This window comes from Arachis ipaensis, chromosome B8, assembly GCF_059453495.1.
Source record: "Arachis ipaensis isolate K30076 ecotype BB chromosome B8, ASM5945349v1, whole genome shotgun sequence".
Taxonomy (NCBI): Eukaryota; Viridiplantae; Streptophyta; class Magnoliopsida; order Fabales; family Fabaceae; genus Arachis; species Arachis ipaensis.
This window is the reverse complement of record NC_142443.1, coordinates 40439259-40462191: the sequence shown is the minus strand read 5'-3', so window position 1 is coordinate 40462191 and position 22933 is coordinate 40439259. Positions and strand designations below refer to the sequence as shown.

The following is a 22933-nucleotide window of genomic DNA, read 5'->3' as shown; positions in this document are numbered from 1 at the left end:
TGAGAGAGAGAGAGAGAGAGAAGTGAGAAGTGATAACTCTGAATAATGAATCATAATAGCACGGAATCGGTGCTTATATACATAGAGAGGAGTGAACTTCATCTAGCCAGAGAAAAAGGGCAGTAGAGTCATTACACACTTAGGGGAATTTGAGTTGGTTAGGAGGAACTGTCCTAGCTGGCACTGTCTTAACAGATCAGTAACCACTTCTAGCTTCTAGACTCTTCTAGACACTTCCCTAACTCTATTAATGTTGTTAAGTTTAGTATTGACATAAACACCAAAATCAGGTTAAACTTCCAATGCATGACTCATTCAAGCAACAGTCAGAAGCAAACATAAGCAAACCTGTCTTTCATAATTGTTTTGAGCTGAACGCCACTTCTTATGCTCCTCGTCCAGCTGTTCTTTAAAACCAGATATTTGAACTTCCATTGCTGATATTTGAGAACTACAAGCAGGAAAAAAAAAAACTAATATAAAAAAGAAACCAAACAAGCAGAATAATAAGCATTATAGTATACACAACTTACCATTTGGCTAAAATTTCTTCCTTCAGAGTTGTGATTTCAGCCAAAGCAGATGAAAGAGCCTTGTCTTTGCCTGCTGTTACTGAAGCCACTTCTTCACATTTCAGACTAGTTTCATTTTTAAGCTCTACCACCTTCTCTCTAAGGGAATGAAGTTCACCTTCTAAAGCTTTCTTTTCATTCCCAGCCTACATATGGTAATGAAGAAGATAAACAATTTTTAATTACAAAAAAACATCAGGAGGATGTAAGACAAACAGCTTTGAAGATCTAATTATAGCAAATTACCTCCACTTTGTAGTTCTCAAGTGCAGTTTCTATCCGCTTGAGTGCATCTTCATTAACCTCAGCAATGCTCTTATACTTCAAAGTAAAATATAACACATAAGTAGTTATTAGTGTGAAGCAGAAATTTAATCCTTTTAAAGAAACAAAAAAATGAAAACCTGTAGCATGTGAGCTTTGTTAGCATCAGCTTCCTCTTTCAATTTTTCAATCTCCTCTTTTGCTGCTTGTAGTTCACCAGCAACCTGTGTCAGTTGGGTGGGGGGAATGTTATGCACAAATACAACACAACTGATAATGACTTGAATTGAAAGGAAATATTTAGTGCTCAACATGATGTGGGATCTAACAGTCAGTATACAAAATAATGTTTACTTCCCCTTATTCACAGATTAAATAGCATACAGACTATGCACACACACACCCCCCCCCCCCCCCGCGCGGGGGCGAAAAAACACACACACACACTTTCTAAGACGGACACAAGATAGTAAGTCAGATGCTATTTTTGTTTTAAAATATAGTTTTGTTTTATAATAAAAATAAACTAATATCTTTTTAAGAATAAAAAAGATAAAATGTCAGGTCCAATTTTATTATCCATATTGGAGTCACTCACTTCATATAATACATAAATACAAACTTAGTAACAGAAGCCAAATTAAGTTATTTTTTTTCTACACTCACCACATCACTTGAGCTAGATAGAAATCCACTTACACCAACCTTTTCAAAAACCTACAGACAGTTATCAGTAATAAAATAAATTATAGTAAACATAAAAAATAGCTATTGTGCAAAAATAATATATATACAGAGTTTACCATGAAAAAGAATAAAATAACCATAAAAATGTACGAGAAACCTCCACTAACACAATTTTCGTTTGCAAAAATTCAGCTCTTATATAACAGAGCATATCATATCCCTTTCTAATCAACATTTAACAATATATCATACCAAAGTAATGGCAGGTACATGCTACACATAATCTAGTAGTGTATTTCCTTCGATGAAAAACCATAGACATGCAGGTGGACTTGCAAGCTTCTCTACATTCATGGCTCTTGTCTAACTACAAGCAAGATCATTGAAAAATTAAAGAAAAACTATAGAAGAAACTAAACCTTATCGTCAACGGAACCCATTTTTCTTTGAAGGCCAGAGAGTTTTGCCTGTGTATATGGAATAAAGTTATCTTCATCGTCCAACAGTTTGCTAAGAAAATTTTGCCAGCATATAAAGCATATAAAAGTGTAAATCTAAAACATGTACCTCAGCCACAGCAGCCCTAGATTCAGCAGATGCAACAGCAGACAATGCATTAGCTAACTCTTTGCTCAAATCTTCAACCTGCCGCATAGTGTTGTTCTTTATGGTTTGATCACGATCTTGCATGAGTCTCCACATATTTTCCCGCTCTTCTTGTAAGTCCCTCTTGGCCTCTGCCCATTCCCTCTGAAAAGGTACAATTTAACCCAAAAAGCACTTTCTCAAGATGAAAATTATGGTTCACTAGGTGATAGGAAGTTTCATATAGAATCAAACAGAACAAACCTCTAATTTCTTTATATACTCTTCCTTTTTTACTCTCTCTGCGACTCTTGCCTCCTATAGATTTCAAACCAATAAAACTTTCATAAGAAAATTATGAAAGCAAAATCGAAGTAGGTTGTACAATAATAATAATAATAACACACCTCTCGAACTTCCTCAGCACTCTGTATGGTACCCAGGCTAGCCTGCAACAGAAGCATAAGATAAGCATCATCTTGAATAAACATAATATAGCAAACTAAGATAAGCATCATCTTGAATATGCATAATATAGCAAGTAGTCTCTTACTTGTTTAGTCAGTTAGAACTGGAAAAAACACAGAAGATCAAAAGGGTTCAATCTACAAGAATGCTTTCATCCCCTTATCCTTACCATAACCCCACAATCTCACCCAAACCTCATTACGGGACTCATTAGTTCCTAGGCCATATCAAAGAAACACAAGAAATGAGCAGTACCTGCAGGCGCTGCACCCTTTCAGATAAACTATGAACCTCATCAGATGCTCGCTTTTCTGCATTTGATAATACTTCGTTTTCATGCTTCAAAACAGATAACTGACAAATAAGGGGAGGCAGTGAGTTAATAAATAGGTACTAAATCAAAATGTTACAAAAAGTAAACTCTTAAAAAGCTCAGCATTGTAATTTGATAAAATCTTAACCTCCATCGTAAGTCTCCTTGAAAGCTCCTCAGCAGCATTCAATGACTCAGAACTTTCACATAATTTTCGTTGGTAGTCAGCAATAAGTTGAGAAAATTCCACATTCCTTGCTAAAATGCTATTTGCTTCAGCTTTCTAAAATATCAACCCAGAATCCATGAATTAGTAGAACACATACATGAAGCAATTGACATTATTTCCATCAATTACCTCGTGTTCAAACTCTTTCATAAAACTATCAAGTCTCTCTTTAGAAAACTTTGCCTCGAGTTCCATTTTATCACGTTCTGATCGTAATACAGTAATATCACTCCTGAAGATACACAAAAGTGCAAACCATGAAACCAATCAAGCTACACAGAATTAGTGCAGCTTTTAGTAAAAGATGATTTATAAGGAAATAAAATTATTTAAATTAGAAGAATTTTATTATCCACTTTTCCATAAAAAGGGAAGATTATTATGAAGTATGAAAAGCAACAACAACATCAATGTCAGATCTAATAATATTCATACCAAAATGAAACTGTACAAGACCAGTGGTGTACTGTGACAAACTCAGTGCCATACTGCTAGCTCACAACCCCATTTTACATAATCGAGCGAAAAACAACGAGTTGAATCTCTTCTTTGAAAAAGAAATAGTTATTTTAGGAAAATTACTGGTTGCTCACATTCCCTCAACTGACCAGCCAGTAGATGTGCTGACCAAGGCTGTCTCTAAAGCTAAATTCCGGAGTTTGCGAGAAAAGCTACATGTAACAAAGTTTTAAAGCTATCGAGAACCCAGTTTCAGGGGACATAATAGAGTGAATTGAGTAAAGAATCTAGAAGAGTCTAGAAGTTGTTAGAGAAGTTATAGGAATTGCCAACTAGATATATTCCTCCCCCATACTCCCTAGCTAACATATGTTTGTAAGGACCCTTCTACCCCTTTCATCTAGAATGCCGAACACTCCTCATCTATGTATATAAATGCTGGTTCACTCTAGTACTGATATAGATGTAGAAAATGGTAACAAAACATTAAAGACCAAATAGGTTCCTTGCAAATCTATTGAGCGAGAGAGAACCTAAATTTTTATAATTGGCATCGAGTTAATTGGCTTCTTATAGTGCATAATTTGCATCATATCATATTTTAATGTAACAGTATATAAAATACAGTATGATGCATCTGAGAACAAATAAACAACTTACCTAGCCTTTGCCATATCTTCCTCAAGGCATCTCACACGCTCTGCAGCTTTTTCCAAGGACTTCTTAGCCACTTCCTTTGATAATGAAAACAATATATATTACAAACCTTCAATACAAAAAACTCAGGAATAAAAACTTGAGCTTAATTAAGTTTTAGTCGTTGAGATGATAAAAAAAATCATATAAAGTGGGACATTGATTTATATACTGTATACAAGGATAACTAGAGAAGCAGAAGGCTAAACTCTCCTTGCAGAACTAACAAAAGCTAATATCGTGAACTATAAATAGTTAAATGGGCTTGTTCACATTTCAACTTTCAAGCTCAAAGGGTTTATGCATGAGAGGACATCATATATGTTGATTATGTTCTTAATGAACAATTGGGAGAGTGGGTTCAAAACAGAAATATGGAATTGAAACATTGTTTCCGAGAGTCAAAACATCTACTTTACCTGTGAACTATCAATTAAAGCAGCAAGGTCATTCCTACCAACATCTTTGACAACTGAAAGATATGCAAAGAGCATTCAATTAACAATACTTTATAGTAGTTGCATCTAAAAAGTAATGTAAAATGCTTATAGTTTTCTTAGGATACCATTCAATTAACTTTGGCTCTTATGCACACTACACTCTTTCAAAATATTCACTTGACAATTGCAAGTTTTCTGTGTTACCATTTCATACAAAATTACTGCTTCACTTGAAGTGTTTTATTGACAACACCACCCTTTTATTAGAAAGGAAATTTGAAAAAGAAAAAAAAGTTAACATAGGGCCTTTTCTACACCACTTGACAACCTCAAAGTTGAGCATTGCAAATTCAAAAGTTTTGGGTGTAAAGTGCATGTGAGCTTAAAGTTCCGAGAGGTTAAATTACTTTTTTCGCTAAAAATATAAAAAATTACTATTCTAGGAATACCCGAGAAATGGGTATATCAGTACATATACAATATCGATATGACAACTATTTTATATTCTTTGTGCCAACATTCTCAAAGCAATATAAACACATAAAAGGAAGATTATACAGGACTTACTGCTAAGCTTGAACGACATAGGAGAAAATATACAGAAGAAAATCTTATTTGGGATAAGGGATGAACATAATAGAGAAAACAATAGTAAAAGGTGCAAAATCAGAAATTTGAAAGAGAAAAAAAGTTAACATAGGACCTTTTCTACACCACTTGACAACCTCAAAGTTGCGCATTGCAAATTCAAAAGTTTTGGGTGTAAAGTGCATGTGAGCTTAAAGTTCAGAGAGGTTAAATTACTTTTTTCACTAAAAATAAAAAAAAATTTACTATTCCAGGAATACCCGAGAAATGGGTATATCAGTACAAATACAATATCGATATGACAACTATTTTACATTCTTTGTGCCAACATTCTCAAAGCAATATAAACACATGAAAGGAAGATTATACAGGACTTACTGCTAAGCTTGAACAAACATAGGAGAAAATATACCGAAGAAAATCTTATTTGGGATTAGGGATGAACATAATAGAGAAGAAACAATAGTACAACGTGCAAAATTGGATATCTTAAGGTAAAAGCAGAATAAAACAGAACAAAAGAAGACCAACAGTACTACAAAATTATAAACAAAAGAAGACCAACAGTACTACAAAATTATCTATATATATGACATAAAAGTGTACATCCAAATTCCAATAAACAAATTAACAATTTTATACATAATCCACTCTTCTATTTATTAAACGTGAGTTATAATAATAAATATGTGCTTACATTCTAACTAAAAGGTCTTGGGTTAAAGTCTTTGAAATGGAAAAATACATTTTTATGAATTATATACGATGAAGGGCATTGCAAGAACAAAAAAAAAGTTGTACGTCAAAACTCTTCCATATCCCCATTATATATAGATCATTCCCCAAAGTCATCCACCTAAATCCTTGCATTATGCCACAAAAGCTATTTACAGCTTGTGGCTGAACAGCATTTACCAAAAACTTCTTAATCGAGCATCAGTCCAACACCCCCCTCCCCCTCTTAAGACACAATTAAAAATATAATTACCTAAGAGTTAAAGACACTTGGGTTAACATGATTTGCAACCCAGCAAAATATTTTGTTATTGGAAATGTGGAATAACAATAAAATTCAATGTCAAGCATGATCATAGGACATTACATTACAAGTTCTAGGAGAACATGTAAAAGCAACAGTAAGGAGAAAGAAACTTAAAAACAGAAACCAATTGAGGTAATAACATCGAATGCATTGGCTATATTTCTCATGGGTTTAAAATATGCAATGAAAGCATATGGGCAAACACCAAAACAAAGAACCACAGAAGCCGCACTTTTGTCTCAAGCCCCTAATATCTCTCAAAATTTGTTAATCATATACACTTTGAAAAAGTGCAACAAACATATATTTTCCTTTTATCATAAGTGTGCTACATGGATAGCACTTCTTTTGATTGTTTTTTTATTTTAAAAATAATAATAATAATAAATAAATAAATACCTGTATGAGCTTCTGAAGAATGGGTCTGGGATAAATGATGACTATGCTCTTCCTCGTACAACCTCTTGTACATGGCAACCTACATGACGTAGCAACAATAAGAACTGATTGACAGAAATATCAGGTAACAAACAATGAAATAAGTTAAAACTTTGATGACACAAATAGAAAGTATGGTTATATAAACTTCCAGTACTTGAATTCCACATGTATGATATGCTATTTTATTCGTTCTTCACCCAAAGAGAAAACGGCACCACACGGCAGTTTTAACTAAATGAAGCCAGCAGCTACATGGTTCAGATGATTCTAGTCCTGTTATCAATTATGTTTGCAATTTACATTAATGTCTTGGATGATTGTAGGCTCCTCTCTAAAATTCTGATCCCTAATAGTTTATCCTTTATTTGATCTAATCTACTGTTAGGTTTTCTACAAACCTTCTCAACATATGCCAAAACTTATGGCAGGAAAAAAGAACACCCTACACCATGTTTTAAAAATAAATAAATAAATAATGAAAACTCACAGATGTATGAAGTGATTCAATCATGCGCCCTTGCTCTTCGGCTCTCTGCAGAACAGCAGCAACTTTTGAAGCAGCTTCATCAGAACATTTTCTCAGCTCTAATTCCAACCTCTCCTAGAATTCATAGTAGAAAGAGGTAGGAAAAGAACCATATATTATCAAGAATTTGCACTGTGCTGATAATGGAAAAGTTAACTGACCTTAAACTCCACCTCCTGATTCTCAATCTGGCCAGAAAGACTACGAACAAGACTTCTAAGTTGAACATTCTGCTCAACTAGATTATTAATATCCTTGAAGGTTAACTGCATCCAAATTTCAATTGAACAAATGTTATTTCAGACGAGTTTGAGAAGTAGAGGACTGCTTATTGGATAATCAAGCCAACAAAGCCTTACAAGGTGCTCGGAGATTATTTTTTCAGCTTCCATCTCCATACTTGTCCTTGAAGCTATATTTGCAACATCTTCAACAATATCATATCCAATGGATCCACAACGAAGTTGTATATCTTGGCATTCCTTCAGAAGTAATGTCACCTGCAAGGAATCAATCATTTCATTTATTAATAATACATAATGGATAATCTAATACATTACAGCACCGATTTAATTGCAATTAGAACAACCACCAAATTTTCTTTCACTTAAGAGGGCCTGCCCAATGAACTGGATCAAATTTTATTTTATTTTATTATATTTTATTTGGTATTCCTTTAGCTATTGCACTTACTATCCTCCATCATGACTACTGTCATTGACAAAAGCTTCAACCAAGGCTTAAAAATAAATACACTGATAAAATAACAGAACACACATTATCAACTATTAGGGAACAAGGAAAACCATCGTTACCTGTTTTTGAAGGTCATCAATTTCTTTCTGTGCAAGATTATAATCCCGTTCACGCCTTCTAAGGTCAGCCTAAAAAAACAAAGATAAAAAAGAAAAGCTCAGAGCTACGTTTTACATCTAACAAGAAAACATTAATAAATAGATTATATAGTATTTTATGTATAAACCTTCAGTTCTTGAATGCTTTTCTCCAAGTTAGTATTTTTAGTCAGGGAGTTCTGCAATTTTTGGTTCATTGAGGAATATGCTTCAACCATCTCTTCATGTTCCGCTGCAAGGAGGATGTATAATAAATTAGTAGAAAAGCCTAGCCTATCTTCATCAACTTATTTTGGCTGGGTCTAGCCAGTTATTAACAACAATTTAATGATGACCATGCATGCATGGTGTGAGAATTGGAATCAAATAGATAAAAAGGGCAAATTAACATTGAATAACCCAGATTTGAGCAGAAATAGAGTGGCCTACCTTTCCTCATGTCATTTAGATAAAATAGAAGAAAACAGTAAAGGGTATTTCAGAGTTTGAGAGGTCTGCATCTTCCCTACACTTCCAATTCTTTTCAAACTTTCTGAGATGCCCCACACAGCATCCACTCCCACCCTATATAGAGTTCTAACCTCGTCACCCCAATGAAGGCACAGTAGAGTTGTTTACACGCATTTTCCTCCTCTATCCACTATTGATAACCTTGGGTGCCACTATGGTGACTATCCTTCCCAGGCAATTAACCCTCTCAATGAACCATTAGTCATCACTACCTTGTAAATTTACGTATAATAATGAATATATATTTTAATTTGTTTCATGTCTGTCTTTACTGAGACATGCGCCATTTGGTGCCTCTCACCATAAGGCGTGTCAAGTCCCCAGAACCTCAGCAGAATTTTTTTCCTCTAATTTCCTTCATTCACAGATTATTTAGCAAGCTCCTAAACAATCAATTGAAGATATATACCTCTTTCGTCTTTAATAGCTTCAGCCTTCTCCTCTAACTCTTTCAGAATCTGTAAACAGAAAGTCAGCTTCAACATACTGTACAGGAGGGATATCATATATTCAAAGACCATAGAATTCGAAAAAGTGTATATTTGTCAATTAAGAATAAACAAATGAACAAAATTGAAATTGTATGAGAGCATAATTTATGAACTCCACAACACCAGCAGATAGTGTACTAAGCCAAATCATGTAAGCATGACAGAACAACAAAACTGTCGGTCAATGATAATATGTGCCAAAAGGCCCAACAAAGAGACAAACTAAAACAACTGAATATACTCATTTCTGATACTCCAAAAGTACAATGGTCTTCAGAGAAGTCAATTGTGGCACACAATGTATAGAGAAATGTCAGCCATACCCGATGCAAGATTGTCTCTGACTCCTTCCTACCCAATTGCTCATGTCTCAGTGCATCAACAACTTCTTGATATTTTGCATACATTTTGGCCAACTTTAGCAAACAGAACAATACAGTAAGATCATTTAAATACACATATCAAAAGGAACAACACCACCAGAACAAGAAGTAACGGTTTGAGAACTCACACTCCACCCATCTCTCAAGAGTGAAGAAGCTAATGCTGTTCCAGAGACACCAACAGGAATTTTTGGGACAAGCAAATTATTTTCATCTGTCATATTATCATCTTCAATTGATGCCGTCCACCTGTGACCCAAAAGAAAATAGAAGTACTGTAGGGTGGTTGATACATGATAGATAAATAAGGTTGAAGAAACTACATCAGTGCATATTGTCATTGAAGTATCACACAACACAACATATTGAATATACATTTAGATAGATGATGGCCTACACATTATCTCTTAATCATGGCCATGAACATATATTGATAATTTATTTCTTACAGATAAAAATGATCTAAATTATACAACAGGACTAATTTATACAAAAATTGTCTCTACTACAACAGCACTGCCACACACCCACCATGAAACAAATTTCAGTCAATTGAGACAATTAGTAGAAATAGGTTTGCTCATTTTACATATTCATCACTACACCAGAAGAAAACTTCCCCTAAATAGTGAATTGAAAAATTAAGTTAAATAATCTGATGTTTGATCAATCATAATACTCCAACACCACAAAGCAAAACTCAAATCCCAGTATTAGTAAATTATTAATTAGACGCTGCCAACAGCAGAGAACATTTCAGACTAACATGGTTCTGCCATTTGGCATCAGACATTTGTGGGACATAAGATATCAACTGCATCACAAAGTAGCTTCAATCTGGCTGTACTGATATCATGCAGAATGAAGTGGCAGGTTTATGCATAAATCAAGCTCATTTTTCCTCAATGATCCAATGGCATCAGAAATTTGGGGGACATACAATATCAAACATCATCTGAAATGTAAATAACTGCTAAAATATATACAGTATAATGGTGCATCTGCGGGGCTTGACTATTTCAACACTTATGCCATTAAATTCAGGAAATTAGGAAAAATATGGAAACTGAGTTCAAAGGAGCAAAGGGTCGTGATCAGCATACGGTTCAGCAGCAAAAGTGGTGAGTGAATGATCCCTTAGCTCAGTCGTTTTCTTTCTTGCCTCAGTTTCAGCTTCAAGCCTCTCAAGCTTTCCTTTCAAATCAGCAGCCTCCTAAAATGAACCAAGTAGAGCACCTTAGCACATAACATAGTTTGACAAGAAATCTACTACGCACAAATGAAACAAGGAGAACAAAAACAAATTGCCATCCATCATTCACCATATACAAGCATAACTATAATAATAATAATAATAATATTTTCCAGTTTACAGAACCATTCTAAATGATTATTAAGTAGCAAGATTACAATAATTATTATTTCTTCAAAAATAACAACAGATTACACATATAAGAAAGAAAATAAGATTCTGAATATCAAGTGACTAAAGAAGAATAATACCTTTTCTGCCTGATTTCTAGAAGTTACTTCCTTCGCCAGTCTCTCTTTATAATCATCCTCAACTTGCTTTAGTTGAGACTGTTGAACAGAAGCAAGTGACATTAAATAAATACCCAATTTTCAAATCTGAGCAATTCCAATTCCCAGAAACATCAGAATTACAATCAAATTTCACCTCTATTGCTTTGATCACTCCCTCTAGATCTGCTGCTTTTCTAGACCACTCCTCAGAACTTTCTTTATATAGATCATTAAGCTTATTAACCTAAAAATTAAATTTAAAAAAATCAATATACAAACATAATTTACAAAGTAAATGAGAAACCAATGATCAGTTTATTTATAATTTTATTTTCTGTAGAGGGGACCAGGGTTCATGTATTGCCTGGTCAATCTTACCTCCACAGAACGTACATCTATGCCCACAAACATTATCTAGGTCCAGGATGGACTTATTTTTACAGTTCAATTTGACTCTCGGATGTTCTACTCATGGCTACTTAAAAACGGTTACTATCTCAATTATGCAAGGGTTCTGGCCAGCAATGTGGCACTGTTGCTGCTTTCCTTAGAAGTTTCCTACATGAATTTCCATTTGGACATTTCTAGTCAGCATCATAACTGCACTCTGCACTTCACCTATCTTCTATCTCATAAAGTTGACTTCACTGCCAAATCATACATTCAAAATTTGGCAGTTTAGCGTAAAAAGGCTAACTTCATCAGCCTAGATATCAAAAGGTTAGTGCAGCAGCTTGTATCTTATCATTTGCAATGCCACTGTCATATGAGATCAGTTGTACCCTTTATAGTAAAGTCAGATAGACAAAAAGAGGATTATTTGTACACCTCTATACATATGTATTCTCAGTTGTGAAGACATTCATTCAAATTAATGAAAGATTAGAAATTCAACCTGTTCTCTCAAATTCTCTCTAGTTGTCTCCCTCTTTTCTAAAACTAATGTATGCTGTTATCTAATATCTATCCCCCCACCCCCCGGAAAACATGCGGTAGTTGGTATGGAAAATTAATTTAGTAGTCACATGACATGAATTTGTTATGTTCCACCCTTCCTTTATTTTATTCAAGATTGTGAGAACCTATCTTACTTTAGAATCCAGATTCTCATTTCCTTTTGTTCAATTCCTCATCTAGTCCAAAAACATGAAAAGCAGAGGAGTCTACATAATGGCTAACCCTATTAGATTTTAATAAAGCCAAAGAATTCAGGAATTAACTCACAGTGGAAAGTTCAGCTGATAGTCGCTCTTCCTTTGCTGCAGCAGCATCTTTAGCTGAAATTAAATCCTAGAAAGGAGGAGGAGGAAAAAGGATCAATCAGTAAAAGGGACATAAAAGCAATCACAATTCAAGATGACCCATGGAACATTTGAAACCTCTTGCAAGGATTTAAGCTTTGTTTCTAGCTCCCTCACTCTATCCTTATTCCACTGCAGAGATTTTGAGCATTCTTTAAATTGTCTCTCAACCTGAAAGCAATGACAATAAATCAAATATTATCAAAGCAAACACATAAGAAAATAAATTTAACAAGATCATTTTGAAAGAAAAATTAAACTAAATTATTACATCTGCAAGCTTGGAAGACATGTCAGCGTCCAATTCAGTGTGTTTCTTACGAAGCTCAAAGTAACTATTAACTTTAGTTGTCAACTCATCATTAAGCCAAGCATTCTGTCGCTCAAGAATCTCCTTCTCCTGCTCACTCACATACACACAACATACAACACAGATGAAACCAGAAAATTCCTAGAAGAACAATAAAAATATTTAAACACAATTTTGACTTCATAGAACAGCAACGCAACCTTATTACATGCTTACAGTCCTTTAAGGAATTGAATCCAATACCTCTACAAGAACATAAAACAGCTTTGTAAAACAAAGGAAAGTGATTATAAAAGAGAACAACGGGAAAACACCTGTTCAAAGCGAGTACAAGAAGCCTTAGACTTCCCCAGCTCTGCTTCAAGTTCACTTATTCGTGTCTCCTTCTGAGCAGCATTCTCATTCAAATGAACCTTCATCAATACAAACAATCAAAACAGCATCATCAAAATTACTCTTCACCCTAACTAACAAACCAAACCAAACCACACAAGACAAAACCAAAACCACCAGAAAATTCAGATTAAAAAAATGTTGAAAAAGGAAAAGCTCACAATCTTCTCAAGGTTTCTCTTGTTGGAAGCATTTTTCTCACTAAGCTGCAAATCCTTCTGATCATTGAGCTCAATCAGCTGCCTCTTTGATTTGTGAAGCTCGCTAACCTCTGTCCTCAACCTCTCTATCTCCCTATCCTTCTCAACCTATGAAAACCAAATGTAAAAGACGTGGGCGCAAAAAAGAATTCCACGAAAATAAGAAGGAAAAGAAAAACGCAATTGACGTTTCGGAACATTTCAAAGCAGCAATGTCGAACAATTCGGTACCGATTGGAGCTGAACTTGGTGCTTCTGCGATTGTACGTCTACGAGGTCAGCATTGCGCTGTTCGAGTTCGGAGTCGAGTTCGGAGACTCGGGACTGGAGGGCGGAGAAGTCGGAGGCGAGGGTTAGGAACTTCTGCTCGACGAGGGAGCAGTTCTGCTCGGCGTTGATGTCGACGGCGTGGGAGCGGGCGCGGAGCGTGTCGAGCTCCTGGAGAAGACTGCGAATGTAGGCGTCAGCCTTCGCCACAACGGTGGCAATGTCGCCGGAGCACCGCACGAACTCCTCGTCCGGGAGGAACAACGGCATCGTTTTGTGCACCTAGTTACAGAAGAAAAGAGAAAGAGAAAGAGAAAGAGGAGCACGGATTCGGTACGCGAAACGCCATTTTCATGTTTGGCACACCGGTATAGGGGTGGTAACGGAGCGGGTAGGGACGGATTTTTGTTATACCCGATTCCGCTCCGTCTGACAAAAAAATTCGCATAAAACTCGTCTCACCCTATCTGCGGGTAATAAAATGTTGAGATAATAACCAAATTAATACTCGAAAGATTCAAACACTGACATTTTGGTATCTCACTATTGTTATTGACAAAATGGTCCTTAAAAGATTTTAAAATTTGACAAGCGTATCCACGAGTTCACCGGAGCACATTTCCGGCAAGCACAGTGCTAATATGGCCACTGCGTTTTGATGACATGGCAAATACCCTTCCTCACCCTAATTCTTCTCCTTCTCCTTCCCCTCCCCAACGCACTCCCCCCTTCCCCTTTCTGAATGCATTCTCCCCCCTCCCCAACCCTAATCCTTCCTTCCCCCTCCCATCCTAATCCCCCATCTCCAACGCACTTCCCCCCTCCTCAATCCAAAATCTCCCTTTCTGAACCCTAATCCCCTTCCTTTACCCTTTTGAATTCTAATCCCCTTCCCAACACAGTGTCTCACACTCTCAACTCTCTCTCCCCTTCGCCTTCACTACTTGATGTGCTTGCTGCTAGCCCCCGTCCCCTTTTCCATTCTTCCGTGTATCGAAGACGAGGTCTCACTTCTGGCACTGCTTCCTCTCTCGCAAGTAGCTCCCTCCCGTGGTTCCCGTCACTCTTTACACTACCTCCTCCCTTGCCATTCGGAATCGCTTTATTTGCCATCCTGCTTCAGATTATCTTCTCTCCTTCTCACGAATTTGCTGGTTTTGTTCTTTTTTTTAAAAAAAATTGTTAAAATCATCTTGCATTCACCATTCCTTCTTCTTCCTTCTGCTAAATCGTGTGATTTTCTCCTTGATTGAATTGTTAACATCGTTGAGAATTACATGAGGAAAAAGTGTTTGATTTTGGAATGTGAAATGCCAAATCACAAAATTATTCAATATATATAGTTTTAATCTAAAATGCTAAATAGAATCTGCAAATCATTTTGAAAGGTTAGCGGAAATTGATGAATTTATTAAAAGGGGTAAGGGAAGGGGATTAAGGTTCAGAAAGGGGGATTTTGGATTGAGGAGGGGGAAAATGCGTTGTAGAATGGGGATTAGGATTAGGGAGGGGGAGGGAAGGATTAGGGTTGGGGAGGGGGGAGAATGCATTCAGGAAGGGGAAGGGGGGGAGTGCGTTGGGGAGGGGGAAGGAGAAGGAGAAGAATTAGGGTGGGAAGGGTATTTGCCATGTCATCAAAACGCAGTGGCCATGTCAGCACTGTGCTTGCCGGAAATGTGCTCCGGTGAACTCGTGGGTACGCTTGTCAAATTTTAAAATCTTTTAAGGACCATTTTGTTAATAACAATAGTGATGTACCAAAATGTCAGCGTTTGAATCTTTCGGGTACTGATTTGGTCATTACCTCTAAAATGTTAAATCCTAACCCGTCCCTGCGGGTACCCGCCCCGCTCCTACCCACCCCTATAATTATTAAATCCAACAAATAAAATAAAATTTTAAAAATTATATAACCACTATTTACATACATAACATAAATTAAAGTAAAAATTTATATATGTTACATATATTATATATTAAAAATATATATATATATATATATATATATATATATATATATATATATATATTATATACCGGGGCGGGTAGGAGCGAGTTTAACCTAAACCCGACCCCGCCCCGCTCCGCCCAAGAATTCGTCCCGTTAAAACCCGCCCCGAGCGGGTAGGGGCGGGGTGAGTACCCGCGGGTTCGGGTAGTGTTGCCACCCATACACCGGCCAGCCGAATGAGGCAAGAATAAAAATGCATATTTTTTGTGGGTCTTTTCCACAATTTCGTATAAGTTAGGGGGGTCATTTTTAGAATTTTTAAAATGAATACACTTAACTTAATGGTCAGAATTAGTTGGACACCCAGCATTTGGTTAACAATTAACCTAGCCCAGGTTATCACTGCTGCTAACTTCCTCCTCTAGCCCAGGTTCTCTTCCTCCCATTCCCCTCCGTGGCTCCGTCGCAATCGCACCGTCCATTCCATTGACTCCACCGCCGCTAACTCCTTCTCCTCCCGACTCAGCTTAATTCCTTCTCTTCTCGACTCAGCTTAACTCCTTCTCCTCACCACTCACCGACGGTGGTTTCGGCAGCGTCTTGTTCCAGCAACTGATCCGACGAGATTCGGAGATCTTGAACCACGATACGCTATTTTTCTTTGGGATTGAGAAAGTGTTCAGTGTTAACGAGTCTGTTCAGGCAGATCCAAACCCACAAACAGCCTCACCTCTGACGACGACGGAGCCTGATCTGCATTGTCAGTTGTCTTCGGCAGTTGATGGCTTCGCCGTCTCCATCAATGGAAAGAAGGTACCCGTTGTATTATCACCCTTCACTTGATTTACAAATATCCCCATTTTTCTTCGTCATAGGACTATAATTTTCTTTGGAGGACATCCCCCAATTTTGCGTGTTTCGCTAAATTACCGCATTGTTACTGTTTGGCACAGGGTTGCCGGGGTTAAAGATACCACTGGGGGCGTTAGCGTCGCCGATGAAGCAGAAATGTCTGACAGAACAGACCACGGAGTTGGATCGTTTGAGGGCGAAGGCTCTGCAGGGATGGAGTCGGAGGAGTACGACTTTCAGGAAGATGAACACGACCATCATGCAGAGGCCGATGTCGACAATGGGATGCGGTTGAATTGGAAGACAGTTTGGACGGCGCCGGAGGAATGTCTGACAATTATGCGAAGGACGAGTTTTACGCTGTTGATTCAGTGGAGTCGATAGGTTGGATTGATTTTTTGAACTTGAGCGAGGAAGATGTTCTCCAGTTTAATTTCGCAGATGTTGACATTGCATTTGAGTTCTACCAGCAATATGCAAAGCACCATGGCTTCGGCGCGAGACGTTCCAGAAGCGAAAAATGCGGCGAAGTAAGGATACGTCAGGAGTTCGTGTGCCACCGACAAGGGTTCCGATCCCCGAAGTTCTACTCGATGCCTAACTGGCAAAAGAGGCCGAGGGCCGAGACACGATGCGGATGACCTGCAAGGATGCTACTCCGCATGGACGATGAATCAGGACATTGGCACGTTGCGTACTTTTCAGACGCGCATAACCACCACGTTCTTGAGTTGCAATTTTCTTCCATGCTCCCAGGCCATCGGAGGATGAGCGAAGCGGACATCGAGCAGATGAACGACATGCGCAAAGGGGGCATTGGTGTCTCCCGAATCCACGGTTTTATGGCGAGCCTAGCCGGCGGGTATCATAACGTCCCGTACACAACAAGGGACATGCACAATGTAAATGCGAAGCAACGAAGGGAGGGTGGCCTAGACGCGGAATCGTGCCTAAGGTATCTCCGAGAGTGCAAGACAAATGATCCAACACTGTACTACAAGGAAGTTGTTGACGGTGAGGGCATGTTGCAACATTTGTTTTGGTGTGACGGCACGAGCCAAATTGATTACCAGGTGTTTGGAGACGTGGTTGCATTTGATGCAACGTACAAGAAAAACGTTTACCTTTCACTTCTTGTAGTATTCTCCGGTGTGAATTACCACAACCAAACGGTTGTCTTTGCCGCTGCACTGGTGGCAGACGAGAAAGAAGAGACCTATGTCTGGCTGCTTCAACAGTTGCAAACTTCAATGAAAGGGAAGGCTCCCATGTCCATAATAACCGACGGTGACAGGCAAATGAAGTCTGCGATCGAGCAAGTTTTTTCAGAGGCTCACCATCGACTCTGCGCTTGGCATCTACTCCGAAACGCCACTAGCAACATCGGAAAGCCCAAATTCACCAGGATGTTTAGGGATTGCATGCTTGGCGACTACGAGGTCCGAACATTCCAGAGAAAGTGGTTTGAGATGGTTGAGAAATTTGGCGTCGCCGATAAAAGATGTGTACAGGATATGTACGAGAGAAGGCATAGTTGGGCCACAGCACACATACGGGGAAAGTTCTTTGCCGGATTTCGAACAACATCAAGGTGCGAGGGCTTGCACGCTGTGATATCACGGTATGTTAAGTCTCAATACAGCTACACTGAGTTTTTACGTCATTTCCATGGATGCTTGATGTTCGTGCGTGCAAAGGAGGTGGAGGCTGATTTCGAGTGTGCAAAGGGTGACCCTGTTATGAGCACAAACCTGAAACAGCTGGAGTGGAGTGCAGCCGAGAACTACACTCGTGCAATATTCTATTTGTTTGTTCCCATTCTTGACAGGGCCTGTGCAATGAGGGTGGTTGACTCTGAAGACAACGGTTCCTATTTTATCCACACCGTCTCTCGATACGGCACTCTGGGGAAGGATTGGCGTGTTGTTGCAACGTCTGATACAAGGGAGGCCCGATGCACGTGCATGAGAATGGAATGTTTCGGGGTCCCCTGCGAACATATAATTGCGGTGCTTGTTCTGAACAATGTTCATGAGATCCGGAGGTCTCTGATATTGCCGAGATGGACCAAGGATGCAAAACTTGTGGCGGTGCAGTCGATGGGCGTGATTCTGGATTCTGTACAACTGACGCAACACTGGTGCCTGATGGATTGGTACCGGGAAGTGTGCAAGATTGCATGTCACAGCATTGAAAATTTCCAGTTTGTAAGAGACATTGCCATGTTGATGCTGAAGCACTTCGAGAACGAAGATGCAGGGGACACTAGTTTTCCACCCGAGGGGCCACCTACTGAGGGTGGCAGAGGCCCGGCGGAATCCACCCAGGCGCAATACAAAGGGTAACGGTGCTCATGGTGGAAAGAAAACCCAGCGATGTCGTTTGTGCCGGGAGGTGGGACACAACAGGACGACGTGTCCGAACCGCCGCACAATGGAGTCATCCGGCGCAGTTGCAGATGACATGGATTCGATGGACACTGACATGGTGGGTTAGTCGCTTTATAGACGATCTAGTTAAGATTTCTGCCCTGTTAAATAGTTCTAATAATTTGTTTTTTACATTGGTGTCAGCTCTATGATAACCTATCCGGCGATCTGTATGCGACCGCGGAGATTCCTTCGTTCCAATGCTCCGATAGTGACACGCAGGCTGGGTTTGCTAACAGCGACTTCGCTGGGACCAACACGTCTGTGCCAGTCATGTCTCTCGCGATTGAGCAAAGGGGGCCTATAGTCGTCACGACCGTGTGCTCTAGATATAACAGATTTTAATCGGGATTCAAGAAGTGGAGGTGTGAAGTGGTGTCATGCGAATAGCTGCAAATCCATTGTCAAACCTGATGTATTATTAATCGCTCGTTGTCGACCCTTTTGTTGAACCGGACATGGTAGTTAGGGGCATCTTTATAACGATTATATCTGTAGTGGATATTTTGTATGTATGGTAAGTGGATCTTTTGTATGTAACGTTTATGTGGATATTTTGGTTGTAACGTTCAGTGGATATTCAGATGGACGTCTCCTAAAAAAACTCCCTTCGTCCACCTCTTTGCAGTAGACATTCAGAACTGGTTACGTCTTGTACTAGCTTGTGTGCTAGTTGGAAAATGCATGTGGTTCAATCGCGGTTTTGAAATTCTTTGTAAGGGATCATGGCTTCTGGATGTAATTTAAAACACACGCTTAAAACACTGGACGTGATGAATAAAATGCACTAAATAAAGCACGGCAACAAATCTGAATCAATACTAAATGAAGCACGGCAACAACTCTGAATTAATAAACAACCACTACTAATTCTCATTTTTAGGGTATTAATAAATCAGTGTGAAGTTTCAAAATTCAAAATTCAAACATACAAAAAGTAGGTGAAGTGAATCGAATTACATTCAAGCTTCACATCTTAAAATTACATTCAAACTTCACAAGCACTAATTGACATACATTTCTAATATTGGAAGATCAGTCTATTTGCAATGCTACGCGCATATTAACAATAGAAACGATTATCGTGTTTATCATCTAAAGCATAAGTTAATGAGGGCAAGGTAGAATTGTATGCCTGGAAATATAATGTAGATTAAAGATATAGATGTATGGACATGCAGCTTGCATCATTGTATTTGACAAACTGAGGCAAGAAAACACCATTGACCGATCTAGTTACTTGGATTGTGTTGGGAGGCGGTGGCTGGGGGTTTAGGATACATGAGTTCTCAATATATATGCAGCCGGTAGTCCTGCGGCGCCAGCCACTCGAAGACACACACATGGCCGTGTCTTAGTTGGCATGCAGTTGCTAAGGCACACCAGCCCATTCCAAAACATCCATTCGTCCTCCCGACATAGTGTGTATACTGAACAGTCCACGCGCCCCTCTCGTTGGTAATCGAAATTGGGCTATCCTCGTATACTCCCGGCAGAGGGGGGACATTTGGATGGAAACGAGGACATATTTTTTAGGGTAAGAGCAATGAAATAATTAAATAGAACAATAGCACTGAAAATAATTGCCTTTAAAAATAACTATCGGGAGACTTACGAGAAAACAGGTTGCCAGTCTGTGCACAATTGGACTGACAAAGAAGGGATTGGTCGATCTGAACCCATCGGCTATGTGCCTTGAATTGGGGGCCGTCGGATAGCTTATACAAGTGGAGTCCGTCCCCGGCTCGGCATGGGCCAAGTAGTTGATTTCCATTGTATGACCATTAAAGAACATGACATACATGGTGTTTTGAACTTCGTGATAACGGAACAGCACCAGCCACTGATCCCTTAGGCCGTAGTGTTCCCGGACAGCGTCCCATCCTCCATGAAGCACGATCCTTCCATTAGGTTTCATATTCCAGGCCACACGATGACGATGTCCTGTAGGCGTAGTCAGGGTCAGGGGTCACGGTAGGGACCGGCCATAATCCCGCGAAAATCGTAGCGGGAGCATCTGTAGCGGATGGTGAAAAAAAGGTTTACAATGTGTCACACACGGATGGATTGATGATTGCAGGTAGTAAAGGAATTGAAATTGGCATTTATACCAGTGTATCAGGGTCGTTCACCGGGATTATCGCGAAGAACTGGACTGTATAGTTGCCATGTGCGGGTATTGCTGGAAGACTTCCGTTTCGCAAGTTTCTGGTACAACGTAAAACAGCATAAAACAAACGCCTTAGCCGAGTGCATACAGAAATCCCGCTAGAATAATCTTGTTACCTTCCATAGTTGATCTCGCAGTATCTTGTGTCATGGATGGCCACATTGAAAAACTTTGGTTGGTGATACGAAAATAGCATTGTGTTACCGATTCGAAGATGGTAGTGTTCGTAAAAGGCTCGCCAGCCTCCGATGAAGACGATTCGATGCGGATGCTCCTCCTCGACAACCCACGAGATGCTCCACGACTGACCATTTGTGGTGCTTACCTCGACGGGGTTGCTCATGTTCTCCCGGACAACGTTGGAGAAGGGCGCCGGCATTCTCTGTACGAGTAAGAAATCGATATTGATGTGGGCTTGCATGCGGGCCTTGGGGATAGGGTTGTAGAACAAAAAAATTGAAAACTTACAAATTGATTCTCCGTGTTGGGGATTATGAATCTGAAGAAGCGAAAATCAGTGAGCGTCGGCATTGTGATACCTCGCCTGTGATTTCTCTGATGGTTTCCGGTTCTTTACTGTCGGAAGCTTTTAAGTCTCCAACAATGGCTTCCCTTCTACGAAAAGTTTGCATTTTTTTTGGTAACTGAGAAACGTACGCGCGTTAAATAGGTGAAACAACTCCCGCCTTTTTAAGTTTTTTTTTAATAAATAACCATTAAACCTGATTAGACTGGGTATTAATGGGGCATTAATGTTGGTGCAATTACCAAGGGCAGTAATCGGATTTCAAAAAAAGCGCTAACCACCGAATGAGTTCAAGATTTAAACAAAGCCTTAATCTAATGTTACCATTCATTTCATTGCGTGAGTTAGTGAATAGTCACTTCGTATTGGCAGCCTTGCCTTGGCGGTGGATGGACGGATTGATGTAGGCGATGGAAGCAGGTAAGTTGTTCATAATTACATTTTTTTGTATATTTACGGTTTTTAAATTTTTTTTCCTGGAACATAACTTTGTTTTTTTTTTTGTCATGCTGGAAAATAACATTTTTTTTACTTGGTGTTGGGCCAGAGAAACTGACTCGACCCACAACCCAGAAACCGAACTCGCATAGCAATCCAACCCCTAATGCCCAACCCTAATCGAAGCTACTCTCTTCTTCATCGAAGGCAAAACTCCTCGCTCCGCCCACGTCAACTCCACCTCCGACAGAAGCTCGGAAGACTCGAAAAACTTGATGCATGGTGGCGATGACACGGCCGATCATCTTCAACGAAGATGCATGCTGGAAAATAACATTATATAACATAAAGGGGCCCAACATAAAGATACAATAACAGTAATAAGATTTATGGCCCATGATATAATCAGCCCACGAAGACTGTCATACAATAACATAAATTTGCAGTGCATGAAAAAAAAACGTTGTATTCGGCCCCTTCACACGTTTCTTAGACACGGTTCCCCCGTCTTGGCCGTTTCCGCCGCCTTCGCAAGCAATGCACCACTTTTCTCGTTGCATCTTCCCGTTAGCAGTGCAATTGCCATTTTGATCCTGATCTTCTCTTCGTCCAGCTGCAATGGTCAATGCAGCGTTTATTAGAGACACACATTGCAATTGCATTCTACCTATATGCATGCATTAACTTACAATTGGCAACACCGCGTGGGTGAACCTCCGTCCCATTGCCTTCCACTACATGACCCAAATGCCAGAGTCTGTACTGCTGCTGTTTTTTGGCACTCCCAGTACGGCCATGATGTCCAAACTAGCAAACTCGGGAGCGCTCTTAGAGCGTGAGTTTTTATACCCGTCAGTTGCAACGATTCCATCCAGCGCAGTCAGCTGGCACATATTCGCCAAGATAATAAAGATTAGCGTATTCGGATAGGATGCTGAATTAACCTATGTGTGTCGCTTACCATGCATTGTATGACACGTCTCCTTCTTGCCTTTGATTCTTTAGTTGCATTCGTGTCAAATTG

General features: G+C 39.2%; 3 protein-coding genes and 1 pseudogene across 6 annotated transcripts in view; 2 read left to right on the top strand and 2 right to left on the bottom strand.

The window, feature by feature from the left end:
* LOC107610940 (nuclear-pore anchor) overlaps positions 1 to 14046 on the bottom strand; it is a 38146-nt gene extending 24100 nt beyond the window's left edge. For 2 of the 4 annotated variants that reach the window (XM_088496354.1, XM_088496356.1), the window contains exons 1-32: positions 13508 to 14046; positions 13238 to 13384; positions 12998 to 13096; positions 12645 to 12773; positions 12452 to 12544; positions 12297 to 12362; positions 11227 to 11316; positions 11052 to 11129; positions 10652 to 10761; positions 9677 to 9797; positions 9489 to 9581; positions 9084 to 9132; positions 8293 to 8396; positions 8126 to 8194; positions 7670 to 7810; positions 7472 to 7576; positions 7272 to 7385; positions 6743 to 6821; positions 4693 to 4745; positions 4238 to 4311; positions 3248 to 3350; positions 3038 to 3172; positions 2832 to 2930; positions 2516 to 2557; positions 2373 to 2426; positions 2091 to 2273; positions 1943 to 1990; positions 1503 to 1553; positions 977 to 1060; positions 819 to 893; positions 534 to 718; positions 349 to 451 (exon numbers count right to left, since the gene is read on the bottom strand). In XM_088496354.1, coding sequence (XP_088352480.1) covers positions 349 to 451; positions 534 to 718; positions 819 to 893; positions 977 to 1060; positions 1503 to 1553; positions 1943 to 1990; positions 2091 to 2273; positions 2373 to 2426; positions 2516 to 2557; positions 2832 to 2930; positions 3038 to 3172; positions 3248 to 3350; positions 4238 to 4311; positions 4693 to 4745; positions 6743 to 6821; positions 7272 to 7385; positions 7472 to 7576; positions 7670 to 7810; positions 8126 to 8194; positions 8293 to 8396; positions 9084 to 9132; positions 9489 to 9581; positions 9677 to 9797; positions 10652 to 10761; positions 11052 to 11129; positions 11227 to 11316; positions 12297 to 12362; positions 12452 to 12544; positions 12645 to 12773; positions 12998 to 13096; positions 13238 to 13384; positions 13508 to 13813 — 3282 coding nt within the window. In that variant the 5' untranslated portion in view covers positions 13814 to 14046. The remainder of the gene's footprint in view (positions 1 to 348; positions 452 to 533; positions 719 to 818; positions 894 to 976; positions 1061 to 1502; positions 1554 to 1942; positions 1991 to 2090; positions 2274 to 2372; positions 2427 to 2515; positions 2558 to 2831; positions 2931 to 3037; positions 3173 to 3247; positions 3351 to 4237; positions 4312 to 4692; positions 4746 to 6742; positions 6822 to 7271; positions 7386 to 7471; positions 7577 to 7669; positions 7811 to 8125; positions 8195 to 8292; positions 8397 to 9083; positions 9133 to 9488; positions 9582 to 9676; positions 9798 to 10651; positions 10762 to 11051; positions 11130 to 11226; positions 11317 to 12296; positions 12363 to 12451; positions 12545 to 12644; positions 12774 to 12997; positions 13097 to 13237; positions 13385 to 13507) is intronic. The other 2 variants (XM_088496357.1, XM_088496355.1) reach the window with 2 other exon arrangements.
* Positions 14047 to 16996: 2950 nt separating this feature from the next.
* LOC148547784 (protein FAR1-RELATED SEQUENCE 11-like) lies at positions 16997 to 17501 on the top strand. The gene is made up of 2 exons (XM_088495539.1): positions 16997 to 17419; positions 17487 to 17501. Exons 1-2 carry the CDS (start codon positions 16997 to 16999, stop codon positions 17499 to 17501), a joined length of 438 nt encoding a protein of 145 aa, XP_088351665.1.
* Positions 17502 to 17596: 95 nt separating this feature from the next.
* Positions 17597 to 19120, top strand: LOC148547783 (protein FAR1-RELATED SEQUENCE 5-like; annotated as a pseudogene).
* Positions 19121 to 20880: 1760 nt separating this feature from the next.
* On the bottom strand, positions 20881 to 21476 carry LOC148547782 (B3 domain-containing protein Os03g0212300-like). The gene is made up of 3 exons (XM_088495538.1): positions 21414 to 21476; positions 21062 to 21327; positions 20881 to 20983 (listed from the first exon to the last, which is right to left on the bottom strand). Exons 1-3 carry the CDS (start codon positions 21474 to 21476, stop codon positions 20881 to 20883), a joined length of 432 nt encoding a protein of 143 aa, XP_088351664.1.
* Positions 21477 to 22933: the final 1457 nt, after the last annotated feature.

Excerpts from the sequence above, each read along its gene's own strand:
- LOC148547784 (XM_088495539.1), top strand. The coding sequence starts at position 16,997 with ATGCTACTCCGCATGGACGATGAATCAGGACATTGGCACGTTGCGTAC.
- LOC148547782 (XM_088495538.1), bottom strand. The coding sequence starts at position 21,476 with ATGCCGACGCTCACTGATTTTCGCTTCTTCAGATTCATAATCCCCAAC. Across the intron at positions 21,328-21,413 it reads CCAACACGGAGAATCAATTT|AGAATGCCGGCGCCCTTCTC; the intron begins GTAAGTTTTCAA and ends TTACTCGTACAG. Across the intron at positions 20,984-21,061 it reads TGCGAGATCAACTATGGAAG|AAACTTGCGAAACGGAAGTC; the intron begins GTAACAAGATTA and ends ACGTTGTACCAG.